Source organism: Callithrix jacchus, chromosome 5, assembly GCF_049354715.1.
Source record: "Callithrix jacchus isolate 240 chromosome 5, calJac240_pri, whole genome shotgun sequence".
Classification (NCBI taxonomy): domain Eukaryota; kingdom Metazoa; phylum Chordata; class Mammalia; order Primates; family Cebidae; genus Callithrix; species Callithrix jacchus.
The window spans coordinates 101,319,912-101,338,534 of record NC_133506.1 but is presented as its reverse complement, the minus strand read 5'-3'; the positions used below and the strand labels follow the sequence as shown (position 1 = coordinate 101,338,534).

Below are 18,623 nucleotides of genomic sequence, written 5' to 3'. Positions count from 1 at the left end.
CACAGATAATCAAGATTAGTTAAGACACAACTGGCTGGGTGCAGCAGCCCATGCCTGTAATTCCAGCACTTTGGGAGACTGAGACAGGAGGGCTGCTTGAGCCTAAGAGTTTGAGACTAGTCTGGGCAACACAGAAGACCCCATCTCTACAAAATAAAAAAAAATTACATGGGTGTGGTGACCCATGCCTATGGTCCCAGCTACTCAGGAGGCTGAGGTGGGAGGATCGCTTGAACCCAGGGAGTTGAGGCTGCAGTAAGCTATGTTCACGCTACTGCACTCCAGCCCGGGTGGCAGAGTGAGACCGTGTCTCAAAAAACACAAAACAAAACCAGACATAACCTCTCTGGTGGTCCCAAGAAGAAAGTTTTAATTGGAATCCTCTAGAAATTGGGCCTATTTTTAAGTTTTTACTGACCAAATACAGTTTACTTCATAATTAGGATGTAAGATCACAAAGTACATATACATTACTACAAAACAATGAACAAATAGAAACTAGAAGAAAATTTTAATACATAAAATTAAAATGTATAGAGGATGGTGATGTATAAAAAGACTAGAACTGATTAGTCTTAAATTGATTTTTGGTTGAAATTACCCAACAGTTGGCAAACACTCATACCTGCGCCCCCATCCATTCACACGCATACCTAAATCTATGTACAAAATCCTCAACTTTTTCCAATTTGACATTGTAAGTGCTAAGAATAGAAGACAAAAGGAGAATAACTTATCATAAAAAGCTAATCAAGAAGGGAGAATAGGATTTAAAGCTATTTTGACTTAATAAAATAAATTCTATAATTTGTTTAAACATTCAGCACTTACAACATTACCCTCAGAAATTAAGCACATTTTACCTTTTCTAGTAAGTAGTTATTGATATGCCCACCAATAGGGTCACCCTTGAAGTCAAAGTTGATATCCATGTATTTTCCAAACCTGCTTGAGTTGTCATTACGATTGGTTTTGGCATTTCCAAAAGCTTCCAAAACACAGTTGGACTTAAGCAACATATTCTTCACTCTTTAACAAAGATAAATGAAAGTCATTATAAAAACTTATAGAGACTAGAATTTTTTAAAACCTGGACTTTGCTAAAACACATACAAATATTTATACAAAAATGCTGACTCCAGCATCGTTTGCAATATCAAAAAAAACCAAACAACTTAAATGTCCACCAATAGGGATAAAAATAAAGTTTTGTTTCCCAATATAGTGAAATACTATAGAGGTGCTAAGAAGAATGAAGTACTTCAATATGTACTCACATGGACATGTCCAGCATATAGTAACAAATATAAAATCAAGTTGTCAAATAACATGCATTGTAGGATCCTTGTGTGTGCATATGTGTGTACACATGTGGTTTGTGTGTGTGTGTGTGTGTGTGTGTGCAAGCACACGTGTCAGTAAATGCTTAAAAATCTGGAGGGATCAGCACACCTTACTAAGGTTTTGTAGGCAGGAGACTGACGGGGTGGGCAAGGTAGGATTCCAGGGAACCTTTACACCTTCGATTTAATTCTGTAATTTTTGTTTTTCCTTTTATAAATGTATATATTTTATTTACATAAAGAAAATTTTTTAAAAAGGTGTGTTCTGAAAAGAGAATAGGTGATACAGAAAACGATACAATTTTTAAGGCACTTGCTTATAAAACCAGGAATTGTGAAATTTTATTGTACTTAGTTATACATCATAAGCTTAATCTTTACTAGTTCAGAAATCGCTCATTATTTTGTTTGAAGCTGTATGGAATTTCTCCCTTGCACCAGTCATTTAATGCATTCTTTATTCAACGAATGCTAACTCTCTCTAGAGCAGTCCCTCCCAATGGATACATTTTTGACTTCATGCTAGAAGTTATCCTTATTTTTATTCCACTGATAGAATTCCTCTTATACAGGCATACCTGCAGAAACAACTTTGGCCGCTGAAATACCTTGATGTAGCAGACCCACTGTTACTCCCACTAATACTGGAGCATTCAACCTTATCACCTCATAAATGAAGGCATATTTTAAAAATATGTGTGTGTGTGGAAACGGCTTGTGATATGTTTGTGAAAGACTAGTAAATTTATATATGCCTTACTCTGCTACAGTAGATGTAAAATTAATTTATTTCTCATCTAGTTGCTCTCCTGAGCTCCTAAGGAAATTAAGAAAACTCACACATATCCTTGTCCTTGTCAAACTAGATTGTAAAGTCAGAGTAAGAAGCAGGGATATATTACAATTAGGAAAAATGCCTCTCCTGACCTAGCAATGCAGCTCAATATGATAAAAAGAAGAAAAGCCACGTGGGGCAGTGGAGTGTAAATTCTCTTCTTTCATATCAACCCAATATTCTTTCTTCCTATTCATAAAACTGAAGATTGTGATGTGTATATGAGGTGGGACTCTTTATTAAATTAGTACTGAGCTTCAAAAAAGCCAATGAGGAAAATAGTTTCTCTCTTCAAAAAGGCTGCACCACATAAGAAAGTTGAGTCTTGTTGCTTTATAGCTATCATCCATTTATCCCTTATGTATTTGTTAAGCAAATACTATGTGCCAGCTGCTCCCCTAAATGCTGGGCCCCAGAAAGTAGAGACCAGGTTTATTACTCATCTTCCTGTGAGCAGCATGACAGTATGGCATAAAATCCTTTTAGAAAATGAATCCTGTTCAGAAATTCCATTGTCAGCAGGTTCTGAATGTTGTAATGATGATGATGGGAAGGCATGAGTCTGCCTTCCAGGGTCCCACTTCTCTCAGAATACAATTTTTTAAAAACCCTGATGTGGTGAAAACCTGTGAAAGCTGGAACAATAAAACCCACCAATGTAAATTACAATAGCTCTGCTGACCACATTTAAGTCAGCAGTAATAAACCAGGATGGGAACATTTTCAGCTGTTTCAGAGTAATGATTTTTTGGTCTCATAATTAGGTAAAGCTTACCACAGTAGTATTTTTCTATTAAAAACAAATCTAGAAATGGATATAGTGAAATAAGTAAAAGTATAGAAACAACATGCACTTAAGAGAATCAAAGTAGCTTAATCATCAAAAAATGCTCAACCCATAGGTATTAGAGTTTAGGCCTAGCCAAGTCCTCTAGAGAAAACGGCATGCCAAGAAGAATCCCTCCCCATTATTAGAGCGCCCTTACCTTTCAACCTCTGCTCTCTGACTGGGGTTGGTGATGGCCGCAATATACTGCATAATGTACTTACTGGCTTCCGTTTTGCCAGCTCCACTTTCCCCTAAGGAAAAAATTGTTCAGGGCTTAATGTAATAATTTAAACCAAAAGTAAGCTAATTTTTAATAGAATAATTTAAAAATCTGATACTAGTTAAACACTTAAAATCCCTCATGTTGCACTCTTTCATTTTTTGCTTTTTTATTTCATCCTGCCTTGATATGGTTAGTGGTTCTAACAAACCTGAATATGATAAAGAAAATAAAACTATTAGAAAACTAATAAGTAGACTATAAATAAAAATTTTCTTAGGAAAAAAGTACCAATGTGGTAAACTAATACTAAAGTTTTAGTACTTGGCAGGGACTCATAAGTCTAGCAGAAAAGAAATAAGGTAGTGATTCAAACAGTGGTCACAACTAAATTCATAGAACCTCATTTTCTACAGCAGAATTTCTTTTAATCTTAAAGGGAACAAAATAATTCTTAAAAAAAAATTAAATTTAGAGTAATTTTAGTGAAAAAAACAAAACAGAAAGCTCCAGACAGAAGGAATCATAGAAAAAACATGACAATTGGGATAATGGCTGGGGTATGGGGAAAGAGGAATCAATTTCGAATTATCTATAAAAATTTTAAATGCGTCTGTCTTCTGACTCCAAAATTCCACTGGCAGAAATTTCTCCTAAGGAAATACTAAAAAATACTAACATAACCAAATAATAATAATGTTTGAAGGTTTTAAAATACTTCTATAGACTATACTGTAAGTTGTGGCTAAAATCTGGAAATTATATATCCATCAGTAGATAACTGGATAAATTATGCTTTAGTTATTAAAATGGAACACTACACTATGGTTAAAAAGAACGCACCAGCACTACAGAAACACCAAGGAAAAGATATTTACTATATATTATTAATTGGAAAAATGAGTTACATAACAACAGACATAATTCTATAATTATATATTTATAATATGGTTACATGTGCAATTGTGACTATATGTGTTTGCACATGCAGAGAACATGTATAAAAGGATAAAATTAAACTGTTAACAGCTGTTACTGTTGGAATCTTGGGAACATTAAGGCACTCAAGGGGAAGAAACATTTTGCTTTTACTCCACACACTCATATAATTGTTTTTACTCTCCCCTTTAAAACCCAGAAATACTGTTTTCATAATTTGTTTTAATAAAACATAGTCCTAGGACATAATTTTCGAACTCCAACACTAAGTTACTTAACTCCTCTGACCTTTAGTATTCTTATCTATAAAGTAGAAAAATAACTGTTCTACATACCAGAGAGTTGTTTAACTAACCAAAATAGAAACGAATATAAGAGTGTTTCTAAAAGCGTAAAACCACCAGTGCAAATGTGAGGTATTATTAGCACCTGAAGAAATTCCCACAGTTTAGGAGAGGCCATTCTGGGTCAGCGGACAGATATTTTTCCTGTCCCCATTTCACTACACAGAGTCCTTGAAGGGCTCAGCTTAACGTAGATAGTTTGGCTCCAGTTCTCAGGCATGGAAGGTCTGCAGCCTAACTCGTGCCTATCTCCCTCCTTGCTGGGGTTTATAAAGCTCAGCCCCCCAGCTCTGAAAGCTTATTTCTGGCCCCCACGCCTCTGTAGGTCCCTCAACACTAGCTCCCAAGCACTAGTCTGATTTTGAGCTCATTCTTCATTTTCGCACCTCAGCATTTCATTTTCTTGGTTTCATTTTGTTATTTAATGTTATTACATTCTCTCCACTACTTTTAGGTGTTTGAGATGGAAACATTTTCCATGTCAGCTCAATCTAACAAACTGGCCAGAAGTGTAATATGTATTTGTAAATGAACTAAGACTAGAGCATGATTTGAAATGATACAAAAAACTTGATATTTAATGTTCATTACTTTTCTCTCTCCTATAGAATTGCTCAGGCTTCTACCTTTAAAAAAAGATTTAATCAATTGTTCAGATTCTTGTGTATCAGATAAACACATTTTGACTCCGGAAATAGAGGGGACCCCTCCAGTTACCTGATATCACAATACAAGTGTCTTTTGATCGCCTCTTCATAGCCTTGTAAGCAGCATCCGCAATAGCAAAAAGGTGAGGCGGTCTCTCATACAGCTCACGGCCTTTATACTGCTCAATCGTGTCTCTCCCATAGATGTTCAACGACTTGTAAGGATTCACAGAAACGACGACTTCTCCAATAAATGTATAGATGCGCCCTTTTTCAAATCTGTACAGAAGCAAAAGAAAAGGAAGACATAGCTGCGGTTATATGGAAATGCTGTATCTGTCCTGGGGATCTCTTACTTCCAAGCAAGTCCAAATATCCCAGGAATAATTTCTGAACTGACATTTCACTGGTTCTGAATTAAAGGGAGAATGTTTGAGGCTGTGCCTCTTCAGATGCCATTGGTAGAAAAGACCAGTAGGGGTTAAAAGCCAGGCAAGAAAGAAGAATTTAACTTGTTGGGGCTGGGGATTTCCTGTTTCCAAAACACAGAAGGGTAAGAAGATGCAAAAGTTAAAGAGTTGAAAACAATCTCAGAGCTCCAGGAGGAAAATAAATAGAAGTTAAAGAAGATCTTGAAATCCACTTAGTCAGATTTTCAATTATTAAGAGGACTGTCATATACAGTTATTTTTTTCTTGCTCTTGGATCTCACTAAAATGCTAGTAAATGAACATAAACAGTAAAATCCAAAACAGAGAGAAGGGCAGAGGAGACACTTCTGGTATAAATCAAATTTATTTTTTTATGACTGCCTGAAGTTCCAAGGTGCAGATATATCATTATTTATCCAATGATTCCTGTTCCTTCCTGAAGCTATGAATAATGCTGCAGAAAACACTCTTGGTACATAATCTTACAGATTACTGCTTTTACCTCTGTGGGACAGATACTCAGGAATGGGACAGCTGGTTGAAAGGCATGTGTATTTTTAAGTTATATATAATATGATTCCACCTTTTCCCCATAAAATAAGAATTAAAATCTAATCATATATGTATTTATATCTGTACAAAGATATATTTTATAAATGACTACATAAGCATGTAAAAATGTGGAATACATGTTATATTTTATGCATCATTTTATACACACAGTAGGGTGATGTGGAAGGAGTGAAATAAAGAAGAAGGCCATATGGGGTGAGAACAGGCCACAGGACAAAAAAAAAAAAGAGTACAACGCTCAAGTAGGTATAATATGATTGCAATTGTGCAACTCTATGTGTCTATCTTACAAACAAGAGTTTTAAATATACAATGTAGAAAACCCATATACATCCACTATTTTACACAGTAATCCATACATAGAAACGTATGTGACCCAGAACTTCAAAGTTTCCACACAACAAGTGGTTGCCACCAAGCTGCTCTACCAGCTGAGAGGTACTGGGAAACATCTCTCTCACATCCAAGAACCGATGAAGGGCATGCCCTGATGGGAAAATGCTGGTTCACAGACAGCATGTCTCTAAGCATGCTTGCTTCATGGCTGGTGGGGCAGGAGAAATAACAAGCATTTGGGACCAAAAGACAAGAACCTTAAATTTCCTTTAAGCTGGAATGAAGGCTGTGGGTATAATTAGAAATTGAAACAAACAGATGTTGATAATGTCAACAATAAATTCAAACCAAGATTTTTATCAAGTATTTAGAGTGTTTTAAGAGTTATTAACTACTTCAAGGTTTTTGGTGCATTTTTCCACTATGGGCATCCTCTCAACTGTTAGGAAATTTACATGGCAGCTAAAAGCTCGGATTTGAAGTCCTTTACAGGTTCAAGCCTCAGCCTTCCAAGTAGCTGGGATTACAAGTGTACATCATCATGCCCAGCTAATTTTGTATTTTTGGTGGAGACAGAGTTTTACCATGTTCCCCAGGCTGGTCTCGAATTCCCGGCCTCAAGTAATACACCTGCCAGGTGCGGTGGCTCATGCCTGTAATTCCAGCACTCTGGGAGGCCAAGGCAGGTGGATTACTTGAGGCTGAGGTGTGAGGATTGCTTGAACCTGGGAGGCGGAGGTTGCAGTAAGGCAAAATTGCACCACTGCATTGCAGCCTGGGCGACAAAGTGAGACTCCATCTTAAAAAAAAAAAAAAAGATCCAATTTCCTGACTCAGTTGTCAGTCAACTACAAGTCACAAGCATAATGTCTACATAACACCTGCTCAAAGAATTGTGAAGGTGTTAAGTAGCTAAGATTCACCACATAAGTTTTTCTGGCTTAATCTGCAAATTTGCAGTACATACCCAAGTATCTCCAAGGAAAATAATCAAAAGGGCACGATTCTTTAGTTTTCAAAGTGCACTGTCCAAACAGAAAAAAAAAATGAAGAAAATAAGCAGAAGGATGTCAGAAAAAAACCACTATTTCATAAGCCTGGAACTCTGCAACTAAGAGACACAGCAAATAATGTGTGAAATTAGAATATAGTTGTAAGATTCCAGGTTTGTCCAATAATGTACCTTCTTTCTCAGTGGATAATTTTTAGAGCCACTAATAGACCATTATCCTCTAAAATCATATTTTATTACAAATAAAATATTTTCCATTAAACCTATTGGCACCATGTTTGTAAAATACCACTGAAGTGCATGTATAAAATCATTTAACAGCTTGACATAGTAGCACATGCCTGTAGACCCAGCTATTTGGATGCTGAGGCAGAAGTATCACTTGAATCCAGGAGTCTGGGTCCAGCCTGGGCAACACAGTAAGATCTCATGTCTTAAGAAAATAATTGAATGCATAACTATTAACTCAAAGATAGTGGCAAATATCAACAGAATATGATATTAAATACAATGCTTCAGTAATTCACAAAGTGTTAGAAGGTCATTTTACTTGAAATTTTAAGTTCAGTTATCAAATAAAAAACTTTCAATTTGGTTGGGTCTTAAAATCACCACTAGATGGTGCCAGTATACACCTTAACAGCAACTCAAATTCAATTTGCTTTGGAAAGTTGTAGGGTATGAAGTAAACACTAAGGTGATCGTCACCTGGGGTGTTTGCCTCCAGGAGGAACTACGGTAATTATCCTAGATGACAAAGAGGGTGTTATCTCTTACAAGAGACTAAGGAAGATGCTCCCATGACCTCTGTGTACAAACCTTTTACGACAAACTTTTATAATTCATTCTTCAAATATTTATTCAGTATCTACTTTGTGCCAGATACTGGGTCTAACTCCAGGATTTAAAAAAGGAGAACAGGAAAACATTGTAAATAAATAACAACAATAGTAAGGTAACAAAAGCCTGCACTGTAGTGACAAAGATTAATCAATCACTTTCAATGAGGAACACGAAGAGTAACACATAAACTCCACAGCAGAGCATACAGGGTCTGGCCTCCAGGTTTCTCTTGACTTCTCTCTACCAACAACACTTCCACCCACCAAAACCTCCCCGCTACTTCTCCCTAATTCTGTTACTCTTGTTCTCATTAATGAGCTATTTACAGTTCCCAAGAGTGCCATGCCTTCATGGTTTTGCCCATGGAGTTCATTCCGCCTCAAATACCTTTTCCTGGTTCCTCCGTCCCCATGTGCTTGCCAGATTCCTTCTCTTTCTTCAAAAGCCTAAGCACCGGTTCCTCTATGAAGTCACTCTTGATAATCTTCCTCCATCACTGGTTTTAAGGTCTTTGCTCTGTTAACTGTTTTTTTTTTTCTTTTTAGAACCTCCTAAATGGTTAACATAGCTTAATAGCAACTGCTTTTTTAAACTTAAGAAGTTTAAAACAAATATTTTCACTGCTTCTAAGTGAAACAAAGTTCTAAAAAGATTGGTGAGTAGTAATGGAGAAAATATAAAGGTATAAAAATGCCATTAGCAAACAATGGTTCATTTGTACAAGAATTCTGAAACATTTACTTTTTTCTTTTAAAAAAAAGTAGCCTTGTAAATTTGCACGTGCCATTTACATACAAGACCATCTATAGTAGGAAGTCAAAATGAAAGCAGCTCCTTCTGATCAGTCACTGGCAGACGACATGCACAACCCCATAGAAGAGTCTAAGACATGCCGGGAGAGGTGGGGTATGGAGAAGAGAAGGGTGGTTGGCCCAGGCAGAGTAGAAAGCTGCATTAAGGCTGGGGGACAGGTGGAAATATACATGGGGTCAGATCTGATATGATATGAAAGTCAGGCTGAGGGAGTTTACATTTGATGTGACTGGAAACAAGGAATCAGTGACTTTTCTAGTTAAAGACATCAATAAGTTGCTCAGTGAGGGGAGTGATAGGAGAAGTGAGGACAGAGAAATTGGAGTTGTTTCACAGGGAAACTGGGCAGAATCTTAAAACTTACTGAACATAAGGGACAAAAATATATTTAACTTTGAGCTAGGCAGAAAAGAAAAAGGAATTTATTTCAGATGACTATATCTCAAATGTACTCTTGAAGCTTCTAAGTTAGATTCACCACTAACAGAATTCAGTGTTATCCTTGGTTGACTTCTTGAAATATATGGAACCAATTATAATCAGTAGGGAGATTCTCTGTGAATGGTTTACTAGGTACGGTATTAATAAAATCTTATTCATAAGTATTATTCATTTACTTCATGAGGAACGTACACTTTCTGAATAGGTGCTCCTTAATCACACTGATTTGGCCTGTCTTCCTTCTCTTTTGAATTTAAATGGAATCTTAAGTTACTGTCAATGTTCCTATTTCTCAGCAGAGGTGTCCATCTACCCATGCCATTTTCTTTGGCCTTTCATTACCTCTTCAGACAACTCCAATTTAGGTTCCACTCCTGCATTTCAATAAATCTTGACCAAACTTCCCAAACTACTAAATTCACTGGTTGGTTTTCTATGCTCGTCTTACTTAATTTCTCCACTATATTTGACACTGACTCCCATTTTCTCAGCACACTCTTCTACTGGCTTCTGTGAGCTATGTTCTCTTCATTTTCCTTCTACTTCTCTGGTTTCCTTCTCAGTCTCCTTTGCTGGCTCCTCTTTTTCTGCTGATCTCTAAATATTCCAGTTCTCTGGGGTTGAGTCTAGTATCAACTTCAAATACCATCCAAGGGTCTTCCACTTAAGGAGGATAAAGTAATGATATCTTGGCCCCCGCCTTCTACCCTTTGAAAATCAATAAGAATAACAAAAACAGAAAAATATGTCACCTACAATGAAACAAAAAACTAGGCACAACTCTGAACCACAATCTATGAAGAAAGATTATGAAAAGCTATGAAAACTAGACTTAGTTAAGGCAGGTTGCTAAGAGTGAATGTATGCCTCTGCAAATCTCTGGCACTGGAGTAGAGTTCTCGCGAAGTAGGCTGCAGTTCCTGAGTAGCCAAACCAAAAATCATTTGCTACGAATGTCAGAGTCTCAGTATGCAGGTGGCTTTAGAACAAAGTAAGTCCCACTGGACACTTCTGAGTACATGTAAGGTGAGGTTAAATGAAGAAATAACTAGAAATTGCTTTTTCAAAAAAAACAGGCTGTCAGAGTGGTGAGGCGAAAGAAAAAAAGTGCAGTGGCTCTGCAGCAGACGATCTTGATAAATGGAAAGAGGTAGTGCTGAATCACCTCCCAGAAGTTGCAGAAATACAGAGGGAACTTGCTTTCTAGTCAGGCAAGCTTCTTGCCATTTCAGGGCAGAGAGTTGGTGAGAGAGGGAATGAGCAGTAGACCACCAAACTCAGTGCACCTTATCTTTCAACCCAGAATGAACCACACTCACTCAAAGATGAAAACCAATAGGCCGGGCGTGGTGGCTAATGCCTGTAATCCTAGCACTTTGGGAGGCCAAGGTGGGTGGATGACCTGAGGTCAGGAGTTTGAGACTAGCCTGGCCAACATGGCGAAACCCCATTTCTACTAAAAATACAAAAATTAGCTGGGCGTGGTAGCAGGCACCTATAATCCCAGCTACTCAGGAGGCTGAGGCAGGAGAATCGCTTGAACCCGGGAGGGTGAGGGGCGGAGGTGGCAGTGAGCAGAGACGGCACCACTGCACTCCAGCCTGGGCAACAGGTGAGACTCTGTCTCAAAAAAAAAAAAAAAAAGATGAGGATCATTAGAAGAGAACCAAAATGGGGAACATGATAAAATATTAGAAGAAAAGAAAAAAAATAGCAGGCAGTAGGTAAAGCATCTGACAGGCAAAAGGTAGATCAAGAATACCCCCTCCCAAAAAAGATGTCATAAAGTAGAAAAATTATGGAGGAACATTCTGTATGAAAGCAAAGAATACAAGGCCGGGCGTGGTGGCTCACGCCTGTAATCCAAACACTTTGGAGGCCAAGGTGGGTGGATCACCTGACGTCGGGAGTTCAAGACCAGCCTGACCAACATGGTGAAACCCCGTCTTTAAAAAAAATAATAAAGAAATAAAAATAAAAATAAAGCAAAGAATACAAAGAAAATGTAGCTCTCTAAAATATCAAAGAAGACATCATTTAAAAGGAGAGATTGTATTTAAAATAATTTTTTAAAGAGATAAAAAGCTAGAAGAGCTCAAGAAAAAAACCAGAAGAGAAAAAAAATTCACAGCAATAAAAGTCATATTAAAAGACTTAAAGGGAATGGACACTGCTGGAAATAGAAGGGGACAGGAAGAAAAGGTGGAGAAAAGAAAGAAAATAACTTTTTGTTTTATCTCATTTATATGTGAAATCTTTTTTTTCTTTTTTACTTCAATAGTTTTTGTGAAACAGGTGGGTTTTGGTTACATGGACAAGTTCTTTAGAGGTGATTTCTGAGATTCTGGTGCTCTTGTTACCTGAACAGTGTACACTGTTACTGGTGTGTAGTCTTTTATTCCTCACCCACCTCCTGCCCTCTCCTTCACAAGTCCCCTAAGTCCATTATATCATTCTTATGCCTTTGCATCCTCGTAGCTTAGCTCCCACTTATAAATGAGAACATATGATATTTGGCTTTCCATTACTGAGTTACTTCACTTAGAATGATGGCTTCCAGCTCCAGCCAAGTTGTTACAAGAGACATTATTTTGTTCCTTTTAATGGCTGAGTAGTATTCCATGGTGTATATATACCACATTTTCTTTATCCACTCATTGGTTGATGGGCAATTAGGTTCGTTTCATATTTTTGCAATTGCAAATTGTGCTGTTATAAACATGGGTGTGCATATGTCTTTTTCATTTAATGACCTCTTTTCCTTTGTGTGGATACCCAGTAGAGGAATTCCTGAATATAATGGCAGTTCTACTTTTAGTTCTTTAAGGAAGCTCCATCCTGTTTTCCATAGTGGTTGTACGGGTAAGTTTACATTCTCACCAGCAGTGTAAAAGTGTTCCCTTTTCACCATATCCATGCCAACATTTATTATTTTTTTACTCTGCTGATTATTTCTTTTGCTGTGCAGAAACTTTTTAGTTTAAGTAGGTCCCATCTATTTATTTTTGCTTTTGTTGCATTTGCTTTTGGGGTCTTAGTCATGAATTCTTTGCCCAAGACAATGTCTAGAAGAGTTTTTCTAGTGACATCTTCAATAATTTTTATACTTGCAAGTCTTAGATTTGTCTTTGATCCATCTTGAGTTGATTTTTGTATAAGGATTCAGTTTCATTCTTCTACATGTGGCTTGCCAGTTTCCCCAGCACCATTTACTGAATAGGGTGACCTCTCCCCAGTTCATGTTTTTATATGCCTTGTCAAAGATCAGTTGGCTGTATTTGGCTTTATTTCTGGGTTCTCTGCTCTGTTCCATTGGTCTATGCCTATTTTTATACTGGAACCATGCTGTTTTGATAACTGTGGCCTTGTAGTATAATTTGAAGTCAGATGATGTGATGCCTTCAGATTTGTTCTTTTTGCTTAGTTAGTCCTACTTTGGCTATGCAAGCTCTTTTTTGGTTTCATATGAAATTTAGAATTTTTTTTCCAGTTCTGTAAAGAATGATGATATTTTGATAGGAATTCATTAAATCTATAGATTGCTTTGGCCACTATGGTCATTTTCACAATATTTGATTCTACCTATGAAGGGGCATGGGATACGTTCCATTTATTTGTGCCATCTAATATTTCAGCAGTGATTTGTAGTCTTCTTTGTAGAGATCTTTCACCTCCTTGGTTAAGTATATACCTAAGGTTTTTTTGTTTGTTTGTTTTTTCTTTTCTTTTGCAGCTGTTGTGAAAGGGACTGAGTTCTTGATTTGATTCTCAGCTGGGCCACTGTCAGTATATAGCAGTGCTACTGATTTGTGTACACTGATTTTGTATCCTGAGACTTTACCGAATTTATCAGATCTAGGAGCTTTTTTGATGAGTCTTAAGGGTTTTCTAGGTATACAATCGGATCACTGGTGAACTATGACAGTCTGACTTCCTCTTTTCCAACAATTTGTATGCTCTTTTTCTTGTCTGATTGCTCTGGCCAGGACTTTTAGTACTATGTTGAATAGAAGTGGTGAATGTGCGCATCTCTCTTTTGTTCTAGTTCTCAGGGGGGAATGCTTTCAACTTCCCCTCATTCAGTATGATGTTGGCTGTGGGTTTGTCATAGATGGCTTTTATTAATTTGAGGTATCTGATAATGGTGACATTTCAAAACAGTAAATAAATATACCAACAATAAATGTCAATAAACAGTGTTAGAAAATGGGCTAGCCACTTGGAAAAATAAAAAACACAGATCATTAGTGTCATAACTTGAACTGTCCTCCCACAAAAGATATGCTGAAATCCTAAACCCCAGTAACTGTGAATGTAACCTTATTTGGAAATAGGGTTTCTGTAGGGGAAATCAAGTTAGAGTGAGGTCATTAGGGCCCAAAAAAAAACAGAAAAATGTCCCATAAAGGGAGAGACAGGGAGAACACCGTGCAATGACAGAGGCAGAGACTAGAGGAATGCAGCTTCAAGTCAAGCCAAGCCAAGGATTGACGAATACTGCCAGAAGCTAGGAAGAGGCCAGGAAGGGTATCTCCCCTGAAGGTTTAGGGGGTATGGGTCTTCTGACACCTTGAATTTGGACTTCTAGTTTCCTGAACTGTGAGATAATATACTTCTTTATTTTAAGCCCCCCTGGTTTGTGGTAATTTGTTACAATAACTATATGAATACAACTAGTTATACTAAAATAACTTCAATAAAAGTGTCTTGTTCTTTCTTACAAATGAAGAAATACAAATCAAATCAACAACAAGATATGCTTTTTCACCAACAGATCAAGAGTTTTGATAGTGAATGGTGTTAGCAAAATTATGCAACCTCAGGTATCTTCCTTTTCACAGATATCGTCTTAACCAATCTGCTCAAACCGCTCTCCATCCATTCTCCATACAGTAGCAAGTATGCACTTAAAATATAAATCTTACCTTACTCTGCATTCCTAGCCTTAAATCTTTACAATGGGAAGCTTTAATCTCAAGCCAATCTGACATGCAGATATTGGTTCATCTCATGCCATCTCTCTGATTACTGTGTGCACTGGCCTTTATTCCTCTACATTTCCCTATCCCCCATCATTCCACACGTTTGTTTCCTAAATTCCATACAGGTTTTTTAATCATCAAAATTTCTCTATCCTCCACATTCCACACCTGTTTGTTTCCTTTGTAATACTGGTCACAGTTGTTTTTTGTTTACTTGTTTATTGTCTGTCTCCAAAGGAATGGAGAACATATCTATCTTGTTTATGTTTTATCTTCAGCATGATCTTCTCTTTATGTGGACAACTTCACATAATCTACATACAAATAGCAATTTTTATTCTAAGAAAATTAAATGGTACCTACTCTAACCCAACTTCTGAGACAGATTTTTCGTTGTTGGAGAAAAAGGTTACAAAATATGTGGGGTTCAACTGGAATTGGAAGAATCAGTACAAACTCATGGGGTACATGGGGAGCAGAGAGAGAGAGAAGAGGGACAGAGGAAGAGATAGGTATGCACACACACGTTTCCCAAATCTGTCCACTTAGAGAAACAATAACACCAGATACAGGGTTGGAAATACCATTTTTCTTAACTAAAAGGACTCAGGGCTCCTTGAAGAAAAGCAGATTCTATCACTGGAACAGAGAAAGTACAAAATGAGCCTGGAATATCTTCTTGAGTCAGAAAGTAGGGAAATGCTCAGAGAATGACAGGCACATGTCAAAAGGACAGAGAACCTAGCTTGAATGGGCTTTCACCGCACCCATCTGAGACTACAAGAGTATTAGAATATCAGTAACAGATTATAATCCATTGAACAAAATAAGAATCTGTGAGACCATATTGATAAAAATAAAGAAATAAATGAGTAAGAGAAGGAAAAGCTCTCCCTAAGGGTAGAATGCCAATAGCTAAATATATAAGGAATGGTGTCACTCAGAAAATTATCAATGGATATTAAAACTAGTTGAAAGTAATCGGGACAAGATATTTACACAGCCCCAAAATATCTCTCTACAAACTACCTACTAATTATAAAGGGAAAGATAATTTTACAGCAGAGAAACTTTGTGACCACTTAAACCAAGGGATCAAAGTTAGTATCACCAACGTTGGAGCAAACTGACATATGTGCCGATGATGATTAATCTGATGTATCAACTTGACTGGGCCACAGGGTGCCCAAATATTCTATTAGACATTATTTCTGGGTGTGTCTGTGAAGGTGTTTGGGATGAGATTAATGCCTGAATTGGTGGACTGAGTAAAGCAGACTGCCCTCCCCAGTGTGGGTGGGCCTCATCTAATCTGATGAAGGTCTAAGCAGAGAAGCTTTTTTTTTTGAGACAAAGTCTCCCTCTGTCACCAGGCTGGAGTGCAGTGGCACGATCTCAGCTCACTGCAACCTCTGCCTACCCGGTTCAAGCAATTCTCCTGCCTCAGCCTCCTGAATAGCTGAGATTATAGGCGCCTACCACCATGCCCAGCTAATTTTTTGTATTTTTTAGTAGAGTCAGGGTTTCACCGTGTTAGCCAGGATGGTCTCGATCTCCTGACCTGATGATCCACCCTCCTTGGCCTCCCGAAGTGCTGGGATTACAGGTGTGAGCCACCACACCCAACCAGGGAAGCTTTTTTTTTTTCCTCTCTCTGGTAACTCTCTTTGAGCTGGGACATCAGTCTTCTCCTGCCTTTTGACTGTGATTCAGAATGGAATTTACACCATGAGCTCTTCTGATTCTCAGGCCTTTGGACTCAGTCTGGAACTATGACATTGGCTCTCCCAGGTCTCCAGCTTGCCCACTGCTGATCTTGGACTTCTCGGCCTCTATATCACATGAGCTCTATATCACCTTATAATAAATCTCAATCTCTCTCTCTCCCCCACCCCCCGTGTGTGTGTGTGTGTGTGTGTGTGTGTGTGTGTGTGTGTCTAATTGAAGATTGGTTCTGTGTTCTTTTGAGAACCTAGACTAATATAGATTTTGATACTGAAAGTAGTTCTGGAGGAACACAATTTTAAAGATGAGTTTTCTGAATTGTTTTTGGGGTTTCTGGAGTGGGCTTTCTAACCTTATTAGATTTAAAGACACTGGTGACTCTAGTGGAAAAGAAAGTACTGATAGTGTATGATCTGATCTGGCAACAGAGATATGCAAAGTATGTCAATTGCATACTCCTAGTCAAGAACTTATAAGAAGGAGCTGGATGACTGTGTATCTGATACATCTGAACGTTTTGGAAAATCTAATGAATACAGGAAGGTTGGCTGGTAGCTCTTAATGTTGCTACACAAAGCAGTGAAAGAAAAGGATGAGCTCAGGGACTAGAATTCCCAGATCCAGAGCTGCATAAATGACCTAAAAGCTTCTAGGTGTGCCCTGAAGGAGAGCCTCATCTCCAGTAGCCACGGGATGAGAACCCAGACAAAAAGAGTGCCTTCTAGCAGAATGCAGTGAGAAAGACACAACAATCACTTCTGCGGGCATCCCACCAAAAACACATTACCTGAATCTCACCAGGAGGAACATTAGACAACCTAACTGAAAGACATTCTACAAAATAACTGGGAAGGGGCATAATCAAGAAAAGAGAGAAATGCGGAATAATATTCTGGATTACAGGAAACTAAAGAGACATGACGACTATATGCAAAGCATGTTCCTGTTTTAAATCCTAGACTGGGGGAAGAATTGCTATGAAGGATATTATTGGGGCCGGGAGTGGTGGCTCACACTTGTAATCCCAGCACTTTGGGAGGCCAAAACGGGCGGATTATTTGAGGTCAGGAGTTCAAGACCAGCCTGGCCAACATGGTGAAACCCCATTTCCACAAAAAATGCAAAAATTAACTGGGCATGGTGGCATGCACCTGTAATTCCAGCTACTCAGGAGGCTGAGGCAGGAGAATTGCTTGAACCAGGGAAGCAGATGTTGCAGTGAGCCAAGATCATACCGCTGCACTCCAGCCTGGGCAACAAAGTGAGACTCTGTCAATTAAAAAAAAAGGATACTATTGGGACAATTGATAAAATCTGAACATCAGCTATGAATTAGATACAGAATTGCATCAAAACTACACTTTCTGATTTTGATCATTGTATTGTGGTTATGTAAGAGAAGATCCTTGGATCTTAAGAAACACCCTGAATTATTTAATGATAGGGGCCTGATGTCTCCAATTTACTCTCCAATGGTTAAAAAAAAGAACTACATACATATATAAAAATATACAAAAAGAAACTAAGCAGCAAAAAGAGCAAAATGTAAACAACTGGTAAAGAACAAAAGGGGGTTTCTTGTAGCATCTTCTAACTTTTTTGTAAATTATATCAAAATTAGAAGTTTATAAAAAAATCCAACTTCCAATCCTCTTTATATAGTGAATATATTAAATTAGAATAGACAATATAGACTCTTAGTAAAAGACTCAAAGATGTAAGGGAAAACATAGTGAAAAGTGTTTCTCTCTTGTCTTTCCCATAGCTTCCCTCCTCAGAGGCAGCCACTACTGCTAGTTTCCTGTCAATTCAGTTAGAAACAGTTTAGTTGCTGTTGTTTTTACATGAATGGCAGTTTTTTTCTCTAATTAAAATGTTTATCTTGGCAAAAGTCTCATGTAAGTAGATAAAAGCCTAGGTTTTTATGCCTGCACAGTATTCCATTTCATGGGTGATTATACACTAATATATTTAATCAGTCCCTATTGGATATTTAGTTTTGTTACTATGAACAATGCTGTATAAATGTAATCATAGTTATTTCTTTGTGCATATGTGTATGTATATCTGTAGAACGCACATCTAGAATTAAAATTACTAGTTCAAAGGATATAAGCAATTTAAATTTATGAATTACTGCCAAATTATTCTTCAAAGAGACCGTAGCAATTTAAACTTCTGTCTATAATGTACGAGAGTTTCTGTTTCATGGGTGTGTTTTAACCAACAATACTGGCCTATTTAGAAAGGACAGAGTTTTATTTTCAAAATACACAAAACTTTGACCCCTTTCTTCACAGAGGCACCTAG

The 18,623-nt window shown here is 37.6% G+C and overlaps 1 protein-coding gene across 10 annotated transcripts in view; it reads right to left on the bottom strand.

Moving 5' to 3' along the window:
* Positions 1 to 18,623, bottom strand: part of MYO1D (myosin ID) — a 386,402-nt gene that overhangs the window by 279,533 nt on the left and 88,246 nt on the right. For all 10 annotated transcript variants that reach the window (XR_013535766.1, XM_008997098.5, XM_008997101.5 and 7 more), the window contains exons 2-4: positions 5,228 to 5,436; positions 3,165 to 3,258; positions 864 to 1,029 (exon numbers count right to left, since the gene is read on the bottom strand). Coding sequence is in view for 9 of the 10 variants with exons in the window: in XM_008997098.5 (XP_008995346.1) it covers positions 864 to 1,029; positions 3,165 to 3,258; positions 5,228 to 5,436 (469 nt within the window). In the remaining variant the exon portion in view is untranslated. The remainder of the gene's footprint in view (positions 1 to 863; positions 1,030 to 3,164; positions 3,259 to 5,227; positions 5,437 to 18,623) is intronic.